The sequence below is a fragment of the Rutidosis leptorrhynchoides genome, chromosome 2 (genome assembly GCF_046630445.1).
Source record: "Rutidosis leptorrhynchoides isolate AG116_Rl617_1_P2 chromosome 2, CSIRO_AGI_Rlap_v1, whole genome shotgun sequence".
Lineage (NCBI taxonomy): Eukaryota > Viridiplantae > Streptophyta > Magnoliopsida > Asterales > Asteraceae > Rutidosis > Rutidosis leptorrhynchoides.
In genome coordinates, this window is record NC_092334.1 from 348,695,259 (window position 1) to 348,716,414 (window position 21,156).

The following is a 21,156-nucleotide window of genomic DNA, read 5'->3' on the forward strand; positions in this document are numbered from 1 at the left end:
CCAACAAACAAGAAATTAAAGTGTATAATATGAAGAAATAAACTAAGTAAACAAGTAATTAGTTCATGGTTTGTTCATACTTTAAAGATTCAAACCAAAGTTTGATCTTTAAGAAAGTAAACTTTAAAGTTTACTAACATGACTTTCAAGTATGATTTGTAACACATGAACTTGCAATCTTTTAAGAAAGTGTATGTAGAACATAACTAGTAAGTTAAGTTCTTGTGTGTTCTTGAAGATACAAGATAAAAGAAGAATCAAACTAGAAAGTTTATTCTTGTAACATGTAAGTAAGTAACAACAATTAACAAAGACAAGTAGTTAAACAATAATCAAGAACAAGTAACAAATAACAAATGATGATGATGATCTAGGGTGTTCATGTTTCGGTTTTGTAAAAAAAGAAAAGGAAGAAAAGAAGTTCATAATGCTTACAATCTAGAGAGAAAAAGAGAGGAAAAGTTGAGAGGATTTTGTGTGTGTTTGAATGAGAGTAAACAAGTGAGCAAGTAGTAAGTAAAAAAAAGATTTGAATCCCTTTTGTCTAAGGGGAGCCGACGGTTAGGAGTGGGTCAAGGGGGAGGAGTTTAACCACTAGCTCATTACATGTAAAGCCTTACAAAAGTTGGATATTAGATGTATGTGCATGGGGATTAAGAGTTAACAAGATTCCAAGTATTCTAACTACTAGTTCACATTTAATTTGGTACTTACACATGAAAGAGTGGGCTAACTAAGTCCATTTAAAAGGTAGGGTGGGCTTAGAAGCCCAATATCATGAGTCCATTTACTTTAAACAAGCCCAAGTTCCATTAATTAACAATTAAATCCAATTAAAGCCCAAGTAACTAACTAATCACTATAGTTAATTAAAATGATTAATAAAATTAATCATGAATGTAAATAATACTTGAAAATATTATTCGTGTAAGTTTCGGGTGTCACAAAGACGTTTCGGGCAATTAAAGTCAAGTTCGGGCAATCATGGCAACATGTAAATGTAATAACATCCATTTGTTTAATCACACGTATTAATAATAATAATTATTAATAAATAAACGTTGGAAAATCCAGGGTCGTTACACCAATGATCATCTTGTTACATTTTCAAACAATCTATTTATTTGTTATGGTGTGTATTAAAACAATATTGGTTTGTATTTTTAAACTAATTGTGTGGTTTGATAATGGATGTGATTGTAAAAACACCGTTATTTTTATTATTATTTGTGTGGTTTGTTAATTTGTGCAGCGTGGTTGAACTTCAAAGACTGGCATTAAGTTCAGCAACATTTGATATTATGATGTATGTATGTTGATAATCGAGGAATGGATGATGCTCTTATGCTGGCAGTAAGTTCAGCGGCATTCGTCTACATGTTCCACGATTTACAGGTTAAAAATTTGAAAATTTCTACAATCACCCTATCACTTTGCCCTCTAAATTTAATCATTTTTCTGATTTCATGCAATGAGGGCCTTGCATGATCTTAAGTGTGGGATGGGAGATAGAAATTTATCGGGAATTCGTTTTACAAAAATTAAGGCGTTTATGATCAAAATTTTAAAATTTTCAGGTAGCCTTAGAAACGAAAATTGTCCAAAACCATTTTACATACATTGTGTTCTAAAACTAGAAAAGAAATGTTGAGTTATGTTTTAAATTATTAATAGTCTTTGAAGTTGTACTATCATTCAATTATTTGAATGAAAATCCTACTAGTTTAGTAAAGCTAACTTGTAGGTCACTTGTACCAAAACGAGTGTAAACCGTGAGAGAGCGGTGATTGCATAGCGTGGTCGGAAACCGGACCTCGCGCCAGATCAAAAACTAAAACAGGACGATCCTCATTGTTTCTCCTAACAAGGACAATGTTGCGTCCGACCACTTTATTATTACCCATAGGATGTATCCATTCCATACTCAATGAAGTAAAGTCTTTCGAACGACACACTTGCTGATTTGTTTCAGAAGTTGTAGTCCAGACCAGTTGTAGGGTGACGAAAAATCTTGAAAAGTCATTGCTAAAATCGACTGGAAATCTACCAGGCCTCAACGTCAAACAGGGAACTGGTAGTCAAAGCTTATCTCAATGAGGGAGATTTGCTACCCAAATGGGAAGCGCACCATGATACACGAAATATCAGTGAATTGATCAGATTCTCAGTGGATAACCTCCAGAAAGGTAAGATATCAGCTTTTAAGCCTGATGAACCTCAATCTTTATGGTTGACTTAACGGATTAGATGATTACCTCATGATTATCGATGATATCTGGACGTAATGTGTATCCTCCTAAATGCATTATTTTCTTACCAACATCTAACGATGTTAGGTACTGTGGGAGGGATTGGCTAGACCAATAGCGGGAAACCCGCACTCATTTTCCAAAAATTCAGAAAATCTGACAAAAATCGGAAAACGTGCCTAGTGTAAAAACTAGCATTATATTTTCAAAAACATAAAACATTTTTCATAAGGTCCTGATTTCCGTAGGATCAAATTTTTCGGATACTTGGCTCTAAAACTCCCAAAAATGTGTGCGTGTGTTCTCATTGTGTATATAGCGTGAGTGTGATTATAATAAATGTGTGTGTTATACTTAAAGCGTGTATTTCATATAGCGTGAGTTTGCGTTTCAAATAAACGTGTGTATTTCATGTGTTTTGCGTTACTTGTGTGATGTGTGTACTCTATATTGTGTAAGTGTGTTTGATAGTTTTCTACTTTGTAAGAATGAATTGCTTGAGGACAAGCAAGGTTTAAGTGTGGGGTGTTTTGATATTGCTCAATTACATCATATATATATCTCGCAATATCGTGTAAAATACTCTCGAATCAAGGATAGTTAAGGCGGTTTCTACAAGTAATACACAAAGGTATGAAAAGTGTATCGAAAAGTGGTTTATAAAGAGTTTTGGTGAATTATGACCATTCTATAAGTTGTGATTTCATCATAGTTGATCCCGATACAAGTTATGGTCAAATTAGCGCTCTAAAACGATAAAACAAGGCTTCAGGTATGTTGGACACCGTCCAAAATGATTGGGACGCCGTCCAAATGAAGGGAGATTTGGAAAAAACGAGACAGAACAATTCAGCACAACTGGACGCCGTCCAGATTTCTGGACGCCGTCCAACCCTTCATAACTGGACGCCATCCAGAAATCTGGATGACGTCCAGGCCTTTACAACTGGACGCCGTCCAGAAATCTGGACGCCGTCCAGAAGTAGGTTTCAGCCTACTTTTTGCTTTTGACCAACTTTCACCACTTTAAAAAGTGTATTATTGAGAGAGATACGGATAGTTACGAAACAGAGGAGTTCCAAGACAATTTTAGGAGCAAAATTGGAGAATTCCAAGCTCTTGGAAGAGACTTAACATCCAAGAATCAAGATTCAACACCTTCTCCATTCAAGATTCATTCTCTATTAGGTTGATTTCTTGTTCTTCACAATGAATTCTACTTATCAATTGATTGTTATTTTGTTTGTTAATATGATTTTTGGCTAAACTCTATAATGTTTATCTAGATTAATAACTGAGGTATTGGATGTAATCTTATGGATTGAATGTATTATGTGTGGTAGATTAAAGCTTGAATTAAAGAACCATGCTTATTGATGTTAAATCATTTGTATCTAATTAATTGATATGTTGTTGATAAAGAGAACTCTTGTTGATGTATCATATTGATTTACAATCAACTTGTCTTAGATTGATTGTTTACTAAACCGGACCACTGGGGTAAATTAGATCAAAATGATTAGACGATATAGGAATGAATTGTGTAGAGCGAACGCAAAAGACAATTGTTATTCGAGTCTTTGATCTAGCTAATCAACTAGTCACAAACAAAAAGGTCTGGGTGATAGGGAACCCTCCACTTAGTAATTCTAGTTTAAGTACTTGCTAAAGAGAACTCTTGGCAAGTCGATTTGGGTGATTAGCATATATATCATAGTTATTTGGTTACAAACATGAGAACTATAGAGAAAAGGGAACCCTTGATCTTGTAATCGAGTTTGCGTGTTTACTAAGAGAACTCTTGGTAAATCTATTAGGTAACTCACACACATAGTCATTCAATCGGGTCTCAATAATATAACTTACATCCAATACCGAGGGTAAAATATCTAGATGAACATTTCGTATCTTTGATCTTATTCAAACTATCTTATTTGCTTTCTTTGCATTTTTTTTCATTATATAAACTTAAAAGACCAAAAATATTGTTTTTACTTTTAATCTTCTCTGATTTGGCTAAATCGTTAAATAGCCACAAAAATATAATATCTTGTACCTTTAAGTTTCATTTACTTAGTTAATCATAATATAGTTCCTAATTCTAGTTTGACTAATCCAACTGTCCTTGGAACGATACACGGAACTAAACCATTATTTATACTACTATACGATTGGGTACACTGCCCGTTAGTGTGTAACAATCTTTAATTGGTATTTTTCCATATTATTTCATACATTAATTCATATACCACGTTTTGCACATCAACCATCTATATCAAATTTCGGGGACGAAATTTCTTTAACGGATAGGTACTGTGACGACCCGGAAATTTTCGACCAAATTTAAACTTAATCTTTTATGATTCCGACACGATAAGCAATGTCTGTAATGTTAAGTCTCAAAATTTTTGAATTGTTCCATGAAACCATTTAACCTTTGACTATTCCCGACGATTCACGAACAATTATTTATAAATAAATATGTACAAGTGTATACATATATAAATGTAAATAATTATAATATTTGGAAATAATAAAATTTAATCAATTGAATTAAGAATTATTATTATTAAGTATTGTCATTAAGAATTATTATTATTGTTATTATTATTATATACATCATATAATTAATAACATGTAATGTTAATATCTAATATAATAAATTTAATTATAAGTTAAACTATAATTGTTATAATAATATTATCATTACTTTTATTATTAACATCTATATTGGTATTATTAATATTATTATGAAAATGGATATAAATATAAATTGTAATACTATTATTACTAATATTATTATAATTAGTATTATTATTAGTATCATTAATAATATTATTATCATCATCATTATTATTTTAGTTATCAACTTTATTATAATAAAAATAATACAATTTAATATGGTTATCATTAATAATATTATTATCATTTTTATAATTACTTTTATTCTTATTAATATTATTATAATTTTGATAAAGTTATTATTAATATTAGTATTATTATTAATTCTATTATTATTATTATTGCTAGTATTCTTATTAAAAACAGATTTTATAAATAGATTTATATTATTAATTGATATTACAGAATTTAATATATACAACAGATATATCTATTTATATACTGACATATATATATATATATATATATATATATATATATATATATATATATATATATATATATATATATATATATATATATATATATATATATATATACAAATATGTATTAGTAATCTGTATTATATTTATATACAGATACATATCATATTCATATACAGATATAGATATATAAGAATCAAATTTAGATCCTAGTTGCAATCAAACTGTGTTAAATTCTTGTTTCTGTCTCTAATCTGTTTAACGTCAAACTCAGATATCAATTACAAAATAAAATATAGTACAAATCAATTCCATATCAATTTCTGCTTTTTAGTTTATATTTTTTTTTTCTGTACTTCCTGTCTGCGTGAGTAAAAATCGATTCTCATTGTCAATACAAAACAAAACTCAGTCATATCAATTGTACTACTCCAATAATTCGATTACCATCCATATAAACTGCCCTAACCATCTGTAATTGGGAATTTAAAACAAAAAACTCAAGAAAAAGTTCGAACTCCCCTGTTCTATGTTCATTTTATCAAATGCTGGAATTCGAATGAAATTTTAAAATGTAGAAATGCAGTATTATTAGAAATCCTTCATTTAAACGATCTGGAAAGTTTCAAAGTCCAATTTTTCCTATCGGCTTCTAATTTTCGAGTCAAACTTAATTTTCTAAAACTCAACAATTATGTTCATCGTAAAATTCGAACGTGTTTTAATGTTTCTGTTGAAATTGATGATTCATAAACTTTCCAGAATTCATTTAGAACCTATTTCATGTTGTAATCGTGAGCTAAAACTTTCTAAAGTGTTAGATTGATGTTTGAGTTCATAACGGGCTTTTACAGCAATTTTTAATTTTTTTTATTTTCTTTTATGTGAAATTCATCCTCTCAAATTAAATCGTTTATGATCTGTTTGAAAGTCCTAAATTAAACAATAAATTAATGGTTGGAAAGGATTTGATCTCTGGTCGATTTTGATTTTAGGAAGGAGGTGGTGCAAATAGAAAATGGTTATTATTATTTCGGTGGGTATTAAATTAGATAAAATGAACTGGTTCAGTGGTTTAGATGATGCTCGGGTTAGCGAGAGGTCTCGGGTTTGAGCCCGGCTTTGTGCATTTTTTAAGGCTTATTAAGGTAGTTTTTCTTTTATTATAGATTATTATTATTATTATTATTATTATTATTATTATTATTATTATTATTATTATTATTATTATTATTATTATTATTATTATTATTATTATTATTATTATTATTATTTTTATTATTATTATTATTATCATTATAAATTATTATTATTGTTATTATAGTTATTGATATTATTATTAAGTAATGGTATTATTATTAGTATTATTATTATTATTAAGTATTACGAATATCATTTATTAATATTATTATCAATATTATTATTAGTATTATAATTATTATTATTATTATTATTATTATTATTATTATTATTATTATTATTATTATTATTATTATTATTATTATTATTATTATTAAGATTATCATTATCAGTTATGTTATTATTAAAATTATTATCATAACTATCAATTTTATTAATATTATCATTAAAATTATCAGTATTATTATTATTAGTAATATCAATATCATTATTATTAAAAGTATCATGATTATAAAAAAAAATAAAAGTTTTAAAGATATTATTATTAAGATTATAAGTATGTATTAACTATATTAATAATTTTATTAGAAATATTCATATATAACAATTTAGATATTTTAAACATAATACTAATCATATATATATATATATATATATATATATATATATATATATATATATATATATATATTAATCATTTTGAATGTGTACACAAATTAGATATATATTATTATTATAAAAATGATATAACTAATAAATTTATATATCTATATATATTTAAATATATATTTTTACATATAACATAACAAAAATTAATATTTTAAAAGTTATTAATATAAAAATTATATCACTAATAATAATATGTATAATTGTTCGATTACAAATATACATTTTAATATATAAATGAATGATATAGGTTCGTGAATTCGAGATCAACCCTGCATTGTTCAGTATCGTCGTATGAATATTTTTACTACAAAATATTGTAACGTGAGTTCATTTGCTCCCTTTTACTCTTTACATTTTTGGGACTGAGAATACATGCGTTATTTTTACAACTGCTTTATTAAATGCCTTCTGAGATGCTTTTATAAATGTTTGACGAGATAGACACAAGCAAAACATTCCTCAAATGAATTATTATGCAGACAGAAGTTCTGTGAATTATTATTGAATTAGTTGGACGTTATAATTGCCACTAATTGTTGTGAATATTTTCCCCTGATTATTATTGCTTGGTAACCTAAGAATTAGAAACGGGTATGTCCCTAATTCACGCGAATCCTAAAGGTAGCTACCGGGTTTAACACCCCCACCCAGAATGTTCACTAGACGGAAGAGCTAGTAGACGTGGTGTTTAGTACTTCGAAGTTTATATATTATACAGACGAGATGTTCTGTTTTGGGGATATTATTGATGCGCATTATATGTTAAGGTTGGTTACCATGTTGAGCAATGAAATCAAAGTGAATGTTATTTATCGAGAGAATGATTTTTATACACAGGTTATGTGTACTAGTGTTGTGCACGAGATATGTGTACGATTATTAAAAATCGCGAGGCAACCGACGGAGGAGAAAAGGATACGAACCTACTCCGCCAAACATTATGAAAAATGATTTAGTACACGAGATATGTGTACTGTATTTAAATCTTGTGGTCTATCAAAATGATGAATTTTATTGTTTATGATAAACCTATGAACTCACCAACCTTTTGGTTGACACTTTAAAGCATGTTTATTCTCAGGTATGAAAGAAATCTTTCGCTGTGCATTTGCTCATTTTAGAGATATTACTTGGAGTCATTCATGACATATTTCAAAAGACGTTGCATTCGAGTCGTTGATTTCATCAAGATTATTATTAAGTCAATTATGGTTGGATATACTATGAAATGGTATGCATGCCGTCAACTTTCGATGTAAAGAAAGTTTGTCTTTTAAAAACGAATGCAATGTTTGTAAAATGTATCATATAGAGGTCAAATACCTCGCGATGTAACCAAATGTAATGTATTCTTCCAGATGGATTAGGACGGGTCATTAAAAGATCAATAGGGTCATTAAAAGATCAAACTGTATTGATCTTGTTAAAGAGTGAATCATTGTTTAATTGTGTAAACTGAATCATTCGTTTTCTTTGATTGGTTTGAATAACCTCTTGTGATTAGAGGTTTTATCCTTCTGTGATTGAAGGATTATATCTTGTGATTCTTCTATTGTTTGTTCAGGTCACGATCGAGAAATTCAAACCATTCGCATATCGTATTTTTTTTTTGGCAATTTAGGAGGCATTTTTGCAAAAAAGTTTTTAATTTGTCAAGTTATTGTAGTTCGTTTGAAAAATATGTACATTTAAGTTAATATCGCATGTTTTTATAATGCCGTTTGTAATTGTATCATGTGTTTTCTTTTTTAAACAAAGAACTTTAATGGTATCATATTACACCACAATTTACATTTACAGTCGTATCATATGAAAATTTTATTCAAGTATACATAGTTTTTCGATTATGTGCTTGTGAATATGATTGATACTTAGATAATCTTTTGCCAACAAGAAGATCAAGACATATCACATCATTTGCCAAACTCACACAATAAATAGGTATATTAATAGACATATTAATTCTTTAGGAGAGTGGATTAATTTTTTTGCTAATGGATCTTTCATTCCAATTTGCTCTCACTTTTACTATCTTCATGTTCATGTTACTAAAACTCTTGAAGCGGCCGAAAGTACAGATGGGTTCAACGCGCAGTCTACCTCCTGGGCCATGGAAACTACCTCTCATAGGAAGTATTCATCACTTACAAAGTTCACTTCCTCATCAACGTTTTAAATATTTGGCCAACAAATATGGACCGTTGATGCACCTACAACTAGGTGAACTCGCGGTAGTAGTAGTGTCTTCACCTGAAACAGCAAAACAAGTCATGAAAACTCATGATGTAAACTTTGCTGATAGGCCTTATCTTTATGCATACGATATAATATGTAATGGTGCTACAAGTATTAGTTTTTCGCCACATGGCGATAATTGGAGACGCCTTCGCAAGATATGTTCTCAAGAGCTTTTGAGCCCAGCCCGTGTGCAATCATTTGAGTTTGCACGCGAACAAGAGGTCTCAAAGTTTATAAAGGCCATTAGTGAACATATAGGAGAAGAGATTAATCTTAGTGAAATGATATTTTCATTAACATATGAGATCACTGCAAGATTAGCATTTGGTAAGAAATGTAAAGATCAAGAAGCATTTATTGAACTTGTGAAGGAAGCTTTGGTTGCAAGTGCAGGATTTAATATTTCAGATTTTTACCCTTCTTATACTTTGCTTCGTTCTTTAACCGGATTAAAAGCACAAGTAGAGAAAATCCGGGGGAGGTACGATGAGATTCTTGGGAATATCATTAAAGAGCATATGGATAAAAAGGTCAATGCTGTTGAAGATGAAGATGAAGATGAAGATCAAGATCAAGATCAAGATCTTGTCGATGTTCTTTTGAGATTTGAGGAACATGGTGAATCTGAATTTCCCTTGTCGATGGCTGATATTAAAGCAGTTATCGTGGTCAGTAATTATTCTCTAATAAAGTTGACCGTATCACTAATTTCAAAGTCAACATCAAATATGTGACTTTATAATCATTAGACTTTTCAATACATAAAAATGGATTATTCTGCTTAAAAGTTATAAATAGAAAAAAGGTTCTTAAAACAACCATAATAAAGTGTCCATTATCAAATATTTGTCATACCATTAACTATTTTATAATTAAACGTACTTATCTAAAGCTCCATTTTGAGACTAAGCAATGTCTCACCTCTAGGGATGACATCCGCGGGGCGATAGGCGCATATCATTTATATTTTCGACCCTCCTGCTAGTAACTTCTTTATCAATGAGGGTCCGCTTAACCTTCAACGCGTACTATTTTCCGTTCGTGCCTGTGACCCGCGAATACTCGTGACTTGCAAGTAAATCCAAAGGTTATTGAAATATACAATTTTACTGATTTAAACAAGGTAACCCATTAACAAAAACTAAAAAATATACATTAAATGACGTAAAAATTAAGTAATTTACTTATATGTATTATTTTATAGTAATTTATTATTTTATTACAGATATAAAGTTTTTAAATTTAATCATTGTATGCGTACATCCACGGGTAAGCTAAATAAACTTCATAGATTAGCAAATCGAGTTTTACACAAGATGTATAGTGCATACCCGTGATCCGCCCTTGACTTGTCGATAGGTATAAAATTTTACCTGTACTTGTGTCCGCGGGTAAGATTTCATGATTTTACCTTTATCGAGGGACGTATACCCCTGGGCACACCGTTATCAACTCGACCTACTTAATTAATCCCCTTTCGCGCAGGAGATCTTTGTTGGTGGAAGCGAAACTTCGTCTACAATGGTAGAGTGGGTGATGGCAGAAATGATGAAGAACCCAAGTATTTTGGTAAAAGCACAAACCGAAATACGCCAACTTGTCAAAAGAAGAGGATCAGTTAATGGAGCATCTATACAAGAATTAGTCTTCTTAAAGATGATTATTAAAGAAACTTTAAGACTACATCCTTCAACCCCTTTGTTACTTCCTAGAGAAAGCAGAGAGAGATGTGAGATCAACGGTTACGAAATACCAGCCAGAACTAAAGTTTTAGTCAACGCGTGGGCCATAGGAAGAGATCCAAACTGGTGGAATGAACCTGAGAAGTTTGATCCTGAAAGATTCCTGAATGGTTCAATAGATTTCAGAGGGCATAACTATGAGTACATACCGTTTGGAGCTGGAAGACGAGTATGTCCTGGTATATCTTTTGGATTAGCAAATATCGAGCTTCAGTTGATCAAATTACTTCACCATTTTGACTGGAAACTGCCTGACGGAATAACATCTGAAAACCTTGATATGACTGAATCATTTGGTGTCACTGCTAGAAGAAAAGGTGCCCTGAATTTGGTACCTATTGCTTACTATCCTTAAATGTAGACAGTTTGGTAATAAGAATAAGAATTACGGAGTAACTGATAAGAAGTTATGTTTAGTAATCTGCCTATACAATTACACTAGCCTTTAAGAGCCCGTGCGTTGCACGGCTGGTCTTAATCAAACAAATTGGGAACGTATATGGTTAAGTTTTTTTGCTTTACTCAAAACACATAGATTAAGGCTATTAATACCGACATTAGCAAAACACAAAACACATTAGCAACAGTAGCAAATAAAAATGTAAGAACATCACCAAAAGTTGCATAACTGAAATATTGTGTTACATAAATAACAACGATTAAGGCTTACTAAATCCGACATGCTTAAGAGCCCGTGCGTATAGAGCCCGTGCATATAGAGCTCGTGCCTTTATGAGGTATTCAACCCGAAAAATCAAATAATACAAAACCAAATACTAATAATGCAAACATCTCTATCCATATATCCAAATGGATAGAACCATCATATAGTCTTAAAGACCATAAACTGAATAATGTTGAATAAAAATTCTAAAAATAAAAGGTCTTTATCAAGTAATGACTCACAATAGCTAATTGCATTAAGCTGTGAAGGAATAGTTGCTAACTTGCTACCATATGAATAAACAATCACAAGCATAATAACAATAAAATAACAATCAGAAGAGGAAGCTTACCTCCATGAACCGTAGGAAACCAAATACTAATAAAGAAAGACATTACCTTGTTCTTACATTCTTATCAGAGAATGCTGTTATCGGCTGACATAATCTACAATCATTAATGACAATGAAGCAAAGAATGAATTACCATCATAAATTGGCTTATAATGTTTATATTGTATAACAGTACACAATCAAAGCTTGTAATTTTTTGTCGTGTTTGAGCGTGTTATTATGAGTCATATAACTACGTAAAGTGATAAAGGTTCAAGAGTATATCAAACGAAGACTAACCTCATTCTTAAAGTCCTTAAGAAAAGCTCCCAAATTTAAATTCAACACACATTTTGATAACGAACTGCAATGTTTAGATCATCAATAACATGTCATCAAAAAACATCATAAACATAGTAATGCCTGTTACTATCTTGATTTCTAAGCAACATACTCTCTGATTTACAGACCATTTGGTTTTCATACCCTCAAATGTTAAGGTAGCGGACTAAGGCCTAAATCGGATAACTTATTTATTCTTTTCAAATCTGCAAGAACATTTTCTAGTTTGAGGTCACGGTGATAAACGCTTTTATCGTGACAATAGTTAACTCCACATAGCTAACCGATTGAACATATATATACATATAATGAACTTGTAGTGCAATAAATCCTTAAGTCGGTTATTTATAGCATAACTTACATTTTTAGCACAACTGTTGTTCAATCAAATGCAAGACACAATTAACCCTGTAACAGCCCCTTATCTACTTATGAGATGAGGGTGTTTTTTTCTTTGGTTGTACAGTAAGAGACAAACAACGAACACTAAAAATTGAAGTTAATTTAGAGTTATCTACAAAGTTACATGGAGGTTTTCAAGAATACGAATTTAGTCTGACTTTGATCATTCTAAACTGAATTCAATCTCAAAATTCCAAAAATCCTCTAATTTAACTCCATGTAACTTTGTAGATATTAAATAAAATATTACTCATTATTGTTTTTGTGACCTATTCGAATATGTGTAGGTGATCCAACCCGCCCAAATTGCCATGTCAACAACAATAGAAGTTGGATCAGCAAAAATGCACAAGTGAGATACAATCTCAATTCCTTATGAGACGGATAATTGTATAATCGGTTTAATTAAGTGAGACATTATAATCGGTTTAAATTGTATAATTGTCATCTTTATGAGACCGATTACGTAATCTCACCAAAATAAAATCTCAAAGTGAATAATGAATCTAAATAAGTGTAGAAATTACCTCCTGAATTAAATATTCATGAATTAAGCACCTGCTTTGGTGAAGGTTCATAGCATAATCACAACCTGATTATATTTTTCGATCTTGTTGTAGCCACAAGATCACAAAGCCCAAGCTTGAGCTCCTAACTTTCCATTATGATCATGTTCATTATATTCTCCATCTAGTGTTTAATCAGAGAAGAATTTGAGATTAAAGGTCAAAAGAGAAAAATGTCACTTTACCTTAAGTAAGTCACCACTAATGACAATTTCCACAAAGTCTCACCATGACTTGAACCTGTAAAATGTAAAATGTTAGGTAAATGCTAATTGTATTTGAAAGCTTGTTAAAAACGTTTTTGCCCAACGTTCAATGGAAAGTATCCATTTTGACCCATTACCCACCCATCAGGATGATCCATTTTACCACCTTTCGAGACTACAACAATATAGTTGCATTGTAATATACTTATTTTATGGACGGTTTGAGACACGTTCATAACATTCACCTGGTTGCATCTAGGATTTTGTCGTCTTGTGACTTTCCGTCTAAGATCATCGAACATGCACATGTAACCATATACCAACAATAGTGTTATGTAGTCAAAAACTGCATAAAAACATGACATGTGCAATAAAAAAATGCATCAAAAAACAATATAAAAACATTCATAAACAACTTCATAAAAGCAAATTTATAAACATGTAAAGCCTTCATTAAAACAGATGATCTATAAACGTTGTTGTAAAGTGATAGCTCATCTGATTATATATTGGATACAAAATTTCTTTGTCCAAACACTAAAACCCAAGTATCATATGTAAGTTTCAAAATACAATATGTACCTGGGTTCCTAGTATTTTATCAACACCCCCTCAATTCAATCAGCAGGCATCTCAATTTTACCTCCACATCAGAAAGTAATGGATTGTCATATAACCATGTCGCTATTGATGACGGTCCATTGTTCATGCCCTGAAATGATGTATATGTTTTAGATACATATAACTATATTCTGACCCCAAAATAATCAATAGAATTCCACAAAATCGAAAAAAATTACTCGAGTTCCATAAATTCAGACAAATACATATCTGAATTCCACAACATAAGCATGAAAAAGGTCAGTTTTGTTAGCAGAATCATGAAATTCAGTAATAAAATGTCAAGAAAAAAATTATCCCAATCGATGTAAATAAAAAAAGAAAAAAGACGCTAAGAATAACTACATCATCGTCTTCAACGGGAACCAGATAGAAGTTTCTAATTGACATACCTTTATTCAATCGTCTTCATAACAGTTTGAATCGAGCGATTATTCCATCATCTATAACGTTTGTCAATCCCATGACTATGAATGATGCGTCTAAACTACATAAGAACGTCAGTTTAGGGCTAAATTCGAATGATATACCTGAAATTGAAATTAGGGCAAAATTAGCGTCTCAAAATTTTGTAGAATCGCTATAAGGCACCGACGTAGGGAAACTCTTGAAATCAAGAGCAGAAAATTCGACCAAATGGATGAATAATAACCTAGGGTTCTAGAACACCACATCCAAGTAGTCCGATGCGTAAAGGTTCCCCAAAACTGTATTGAAATCGAAATTAACACTTTTCTACGATAGATATATCGATCGAATTGTAAAAATGTGTAGATTAATCGTATAATGTTGAAGAATTGTTGATTCGATTAACATTAGAAAAAACGGACGATGATAACGTTAATGGGTGTTTGGTTTCTTGAGGCAGATGAGAGAAAGAGAAGATAGAGGAATTGGGCGGCTATTGGATGGTGAAGTGTTTTTTTTGAGAATAACAGTTTGTACTTGTCCAGGTGGCAGTGTTTTTACCCACATTGTTAGAGAAAAAGACCCACAAGTCAAAAAAGTAAAACATAATTAATCATCATTATTCCATTATTATATCATCATGTAATTATTATGTCTATTACTTATTATTATTATTATTATTATTATTATTATTATTATTATTATTATTAATTATTATTATTTTACAACAAGAGTTCAATATATATCACTACGATATGCATACGTTTGATTATATAAGTTATGAGTTACCGAATAAATAAATATACAAAAATTAAAAAATATACATATTAAAATCTAACAATTGTTCGACACTAAACTAATTAATCACCTAAATCAACAAACGAACGTTCAGGATTATAAAATTCGGTAAATAATTGTATACGCGACCTATATATAGTTTCCCATCTAGCTGCTGACGAGTTGATAATGTTCCGATTCCAATAAGCTGTAATACGTGGCATTGGGTACTCTCCTTGTAATTCCACCGTCACAAAATGCGTCCTACCATTCACTAGGGCATTGGGTACTCTCCTTGTAATTCTAACAACACAGATTTTTCTATAAGTATCATAATTATACTCACATAGGATAGACTTCGTTAGTAGGTCCACACTTATCATACTCAAACCCCGCTTCAAGAACTTCCACGTCATGTTTAATTTCTAGCTTATTTGTTGCATTTTCTGTAATCGTAGCTAAAACAACCTTCATTCTCACAAGATCTCCGCACTCGCCAGCAAAAAACGAAGTTACACACCTAGCAACAAATTGTGTAAAAATTATGATATCTTCATTTCATCATTATTCTTCAACTGATATAAAAATTAAGACATCGTAAATTATACGTGAAAAATCAATCAATACTAAGTTATATATCACCTAAAAGTGTGTTAATTTACAGTTGCGACAAAAGTCATCTTCTTACACTAAACAAAGTCAATAAAGTTGGAATTTGTAAATTCTGTTATTAAACAACTGGTCAAGCTAATTTTTCATCTATTATAGATCAAATTGTTTTTATGTAAAAATGAGTATATTATTATAATTTTGCTACTCATACTTGATACTTAGAGATGAAAACATATCTCAAAATTTACATCTTTATTTCACACCTGGGATATTACAAATCAACCCGTTTGAGCAATTTTAATCGATTCTTTTTAGATTTATAATCTATATCTATACTATATATAATAAGAAACATATAAAAGAGTCATCCATGAAAAAAATATTTAATCTAAGTCATTCATTGATTAGATTTAAGTTGATCAGGACCATTAAATTAGACACATCATCTTAATGACATCATTAAGATATAATTTGTAGTGGTCTGACTAAAATGCCCTTACAGAGGTACGCTTAAAAAAACGGGACATTTGGTGAAAATTAGGGGTTCCACACTTGAGAGTTGAGACACAGTTAGCAGTTTCACGTTTCTATTCGATGATACCCTACAAAATTCCTCAAATCCTCCCAAATTAAAATCCACCGGAGACTAAAAAGTTTCATGAATCAAATTGTCATGGTCTTCTGGGGACGAACCGGGGAAGACCCGAATTCTCACCTGGGGACAAACTGAGGGTGAGCTCGGACTAGCCATAAGCCCAAGTGTAGAACTCACTCCCAAAAGCTAGTTTGAAGGAGGGGGGAACACCTTGACTTATAAGCCATCACTCAATCTCATACTTGGGCGATGTGGGATCGTAACAATACCCCACCCTTAAAGAACCAACGTCCTCGTTGGTCACGGCTATGTTGGTCACGGTTGGCACCCTCTCTTCGGGTCTAAGCCACCACTCCATAGGCCACCACTCCGAGGTGTCGGGTCCCAAAAGGCGGGCTAGCTCTGATACCAATTGTCATGGTCTTCTGGGAACGAACCGGGGAAGACCCAAATTCTCACCTGGGGACAAACCGGGGGTGAGCTCGGACTAGCCATAAGCCCAAGTGTAGAACTCACTCCCAAAAGCTAGCTTGAAGGAGGAGGGAACACCTTGACTTATAAGCCATCACCCAATCCCATACTTGGGCGATGTGGGATCGTAACACAAATCTAATGTGAACTACACTTGCAGATCGTTTATTCTATAGTATCAGATCCTAATTCGTCGCCAAAAGTTTTAATTGCCATCGATGATTCCGCTACAATCAATACTTAATCAAATCATCGACAAATTGAAAGATATGTCGTATGCTTTTCTATGATGATTTTAAAAGTTATGAAAAAGACTAGAAGATTGATGAACCGGTGAAGAATCAAATAAAAGAAGTACAAATTGTGAACGTAAATTTTTATGCGACATAAACATGTCACTTGTGCCTATGTAATCAGGTAATCAATTCATATGATATATAATCGAGCTTAAAATTACTGTCAATAATTTTGGGTCATCTGTTAATAATTATTATGATTATATTGGTATATTATGGCCATAAAAAATAATCGTATGTTCTTCATCTCAATGAATTGATACTCTCTCTATCATAATGGGTGTAACAGTCGTCTTTGCTTACTGCTTGATAGATGTAGATGGACCCAACCCACAAACAGATTTGATGAAAGTTGTATGACATACTCCGTATTTGCTTATACATAGGTCTAGAGATGAGTGCCTACTTAGGATTCAATGTTTCATCAAACAGATGGAATTTGCTTATTTTATAGGAGTGTTGTTTTTGATTTTAAGGTATTGTTAGTTGTAATAAAGCTTATTTGGAATGCAACTTGGAAATAAGGATGCAATCTATAACGAGGGTGCTCGACTGTCAGTTTCTTTCTTTGGAATTATTCGATGTAGATGGTTATTTATGTTTGGGGTGGTGTTGTGGCTGTTGAATATGATTTGTGTAACGACCCGTCAAAATCGCTATTGACGCGGCACGTTAATCATTGATTCCACAGTGAGGTTTTGACCTCTATATGATACGTTTTGATAAAATATTGCATTCATTAAAATAAGTGACTTTCTAAACATAGAAAGTTATAAACATGTGGGCGAGTGCTTCGGTATAAGCAAAACCCCGAAATACATAAGTCTTTAATTTACAGGTTGACATCACAGTCCAATTATTTATTACACAACGCAGTTTTATTTTGAATGCAATAAACTTTGTACAAAGCATGAGAGACTCCATGCAGGCAACAAGCACATCACAGCGGAAGCATTCTAAGGACCTGAGAATAAAACATGCTAAAAAGTCAACACGGATGTTGGTGAGTTATAGGTTTAATTGCTCGAGTCATAAACATATATAAAGATAGACCACAAGATTTCATCAAAAGTTTATCAATAGATTCTACGTAACAGAGCACCCTGGTAACTAAACTTAACGCTATAGTGATAATTACCCCATTCGTTTTAATACGCGCAAACCAACGTGTCTTAAACTCAAATAACATACGTCCGTTAAAAGGCTAGCGCTCTAGCTCGGACGGGGATGTCAAGCCCTATGGATCCATATACAATTATTCGCGCCCACCAGTGCATATCCTATGTACTGGCAGCTACTAGTTACCAAAGCTAAGGGATTTTCGGTTTAACTCAGTGTAGAATTTTGTATGTACTTGTGTCTTATTGCGTTTAAAATAAATTGCATGTATTCTCAGCCCAAAAATATTTAAAGTATTTAAAAAGGGAGACTATAACTCACAGTTCAATATTGCGATTCAATATTGTAGGCAAATTGCGTAGACGTAATGATGGTAGACGACTGTATGGTTGGTCTTGGATTCAAGAACAATACCCCGAACAATACCCAATATTTCCTTATTTTAAAACGGTTTGAAACCCGAATTAAAAATACCCTCGAATATACTTTATTATTATTAAACTTAAAATTAAAATTATAATTATAATTATAAATATAAAATTTACGTACAGAAATAATTATGAAAAATTTCGTCGAGCAAAACTGACCTTTTATAGTACTTTTCGATTTACTGTAGCTCATGCGATCGCATGAGTTTTCAGTGTTTTTGCCATGCGATCGCATGACCGCCTTTTCTGTTTTTGTTTGCTAGTTCGTCGACATCAAATAGAATTTACTGTAGCAAATAGTGTTTACTGTAGCAAAGTAATTTTTACTGTAGCAAATAGGGTTTTAGTGTAGGAAAGTCGTTTTTACTTGTACATATATATATACATACATATAATTGTTCATGAATCGTCGAGAGTAGTTAAAGGTAATTGTATATATGAAACAGTTCTAAAATTTTGAGATTCAATCTAACAGACTTTGTTTAACGTGTTAAAATAATAAATCGTATAGAGAATTGGTTTAAATAAGTCAAAAATTTTCGGGTCATCACAATTTGGGTTGAAAAACATTACTTAACAATCAAACATTGAATTTCACTTTTGGTTATTATACCAACATGTTCAATGTATATCGTTTTCAAATTATTTAAAATAGTTTAATTCCAATACTAACAACATGACTCGCCAGTACTGATTTTGAATTTGTATGTATATAGCATATAGAGGTAACGATACTAGATATATTGGTTTACACAAAGTCTAAAAGAAAACCTGGTGGGCATGCGTAATTAGGCACAAATTAAGTAAAATACAATCTGACCTTCCACCCATTTTAACTTTCAATGAGAATTCACACCTAAAAATTGGTCAAAGATACATTTCAATACTTGATTCAACTCTTTATAAAGCATCCTATGCAAGTTGGGTGAGTGGTTTACTCCAAAAGTGTAACAAGTACGGTAGAATTTCTTTACATTTGCAGCAGTTGGGTGAGTCATTTTTAGCAGTATATATAGTATAGTTGGTATATATTACTAATAAGTTATTTTGACAAGTTATGGAAAATAACTGGAGAGCTACATAAAGTTGCAGGTCTGATTAACACTTGATCTTTTGTGATGGTTGTCAATGTGTAAAAACTTATATTTCCATTATCAATATGTGTTTATATATAAAGCTATTCTAATGGAACCTTCACACTTTCGATAACGTCCATACAAAAGTGCCAGCGAAATCGCGGGCCATAAGCTAGTTTATAATAATAATAATAATAATAATAATAATAATAATAATAATAATAATAATAATAATAATAATAATAATAATAATAATAATAATAATAATTAAAAAATTAATTTACCTTATTAGTACTAAATTCGGATGTTCTCATGTATAAATCGCCTCCTACTGAATTGTTTTTGCTAGAATTAAACATCTACAAATGAATAAATTAGTTAAAAAAAATGGATCACAAAGACTTAGCTGTTTCATTTTTCTTATTAATAAAAAATGCTTTCTGTTTAAAAAAGTAGTGGTATAATTTACGTAAGCAACTATAAAGATTAAAGAATTAAAGATGAATAATTTAAAATTAAAAATATATGTTACTTCCCCATCTCACTTTTTACTCCCATATAAAACCCAAATCTAGAAATTTAGGATAACCAAATTCAATCTCCCTCTTTCACTACCCAAATAAAAACCAAATACGGAGTATTACCTAACCCCTTTTATCCAAACCATCGCCTGAATCACCGCCCAAACCACCGCCGTCTGACCCGTCGCCTGAACCACCGCCGCCCAAATCACTCCGGTGAACCTCATCTCGTGAACCACTGCACAAACCACCGCCGACAACCTTCTTCACCCAAGCCACCACTGTTCTTCACCCCGTTTTTTGTTCAACGCGTATATGATTTTTTTTAGATCTGAACAGAAACGTGGTCGACGGTATCTGGGCAAACGGAAGATTACGGCGGTGATGGTTTTTGGCAGCGGATGATAGTTATATTGTGGTGGTGGTTTCCAGTGACTCGGCAATTGTATGCAAAATAGAACAATTATTACTTACTTGTATATAATCAGATGGTAAAGTGCATATAGATGTTTATTGTTTTGTTGATTAAGGTGTTTAAATTATGTATTAATGTGTTTGCTTAAATAGAGTATTAAGAAT

General features: G+C 31.5%; 1 protein-coding gene across 1 annotated transcript in view; it reads left to right on the top strand.

Moving 5' to 3' along the window:
• Positions 1 to 11,497, top strand: part of LOC139888908 (desmethyl-deoxy-podophyllotoxin synthase-like) — a 35,695-nt gene extending 24,198 nt beyond the window's left edge. The window contains exons 6-7 of the mRNA XM_071871889.1: positions 9,133 to 10,068; positions 10,886 to 11,497. Of these exons, the coding sequence (XP_071727990.1) occupies positions 9,133 to 10,068; positions 10,886 to 11,497 (1,548 nt within the window). The remainder of the gene's footprint in view (positions 1 to 9,132; positions 10,069 to 10,885) is intronic.
• The last annotated feature ends 9,659 nt before the right edge of the window (positions 11,498 to 21,156 follow it).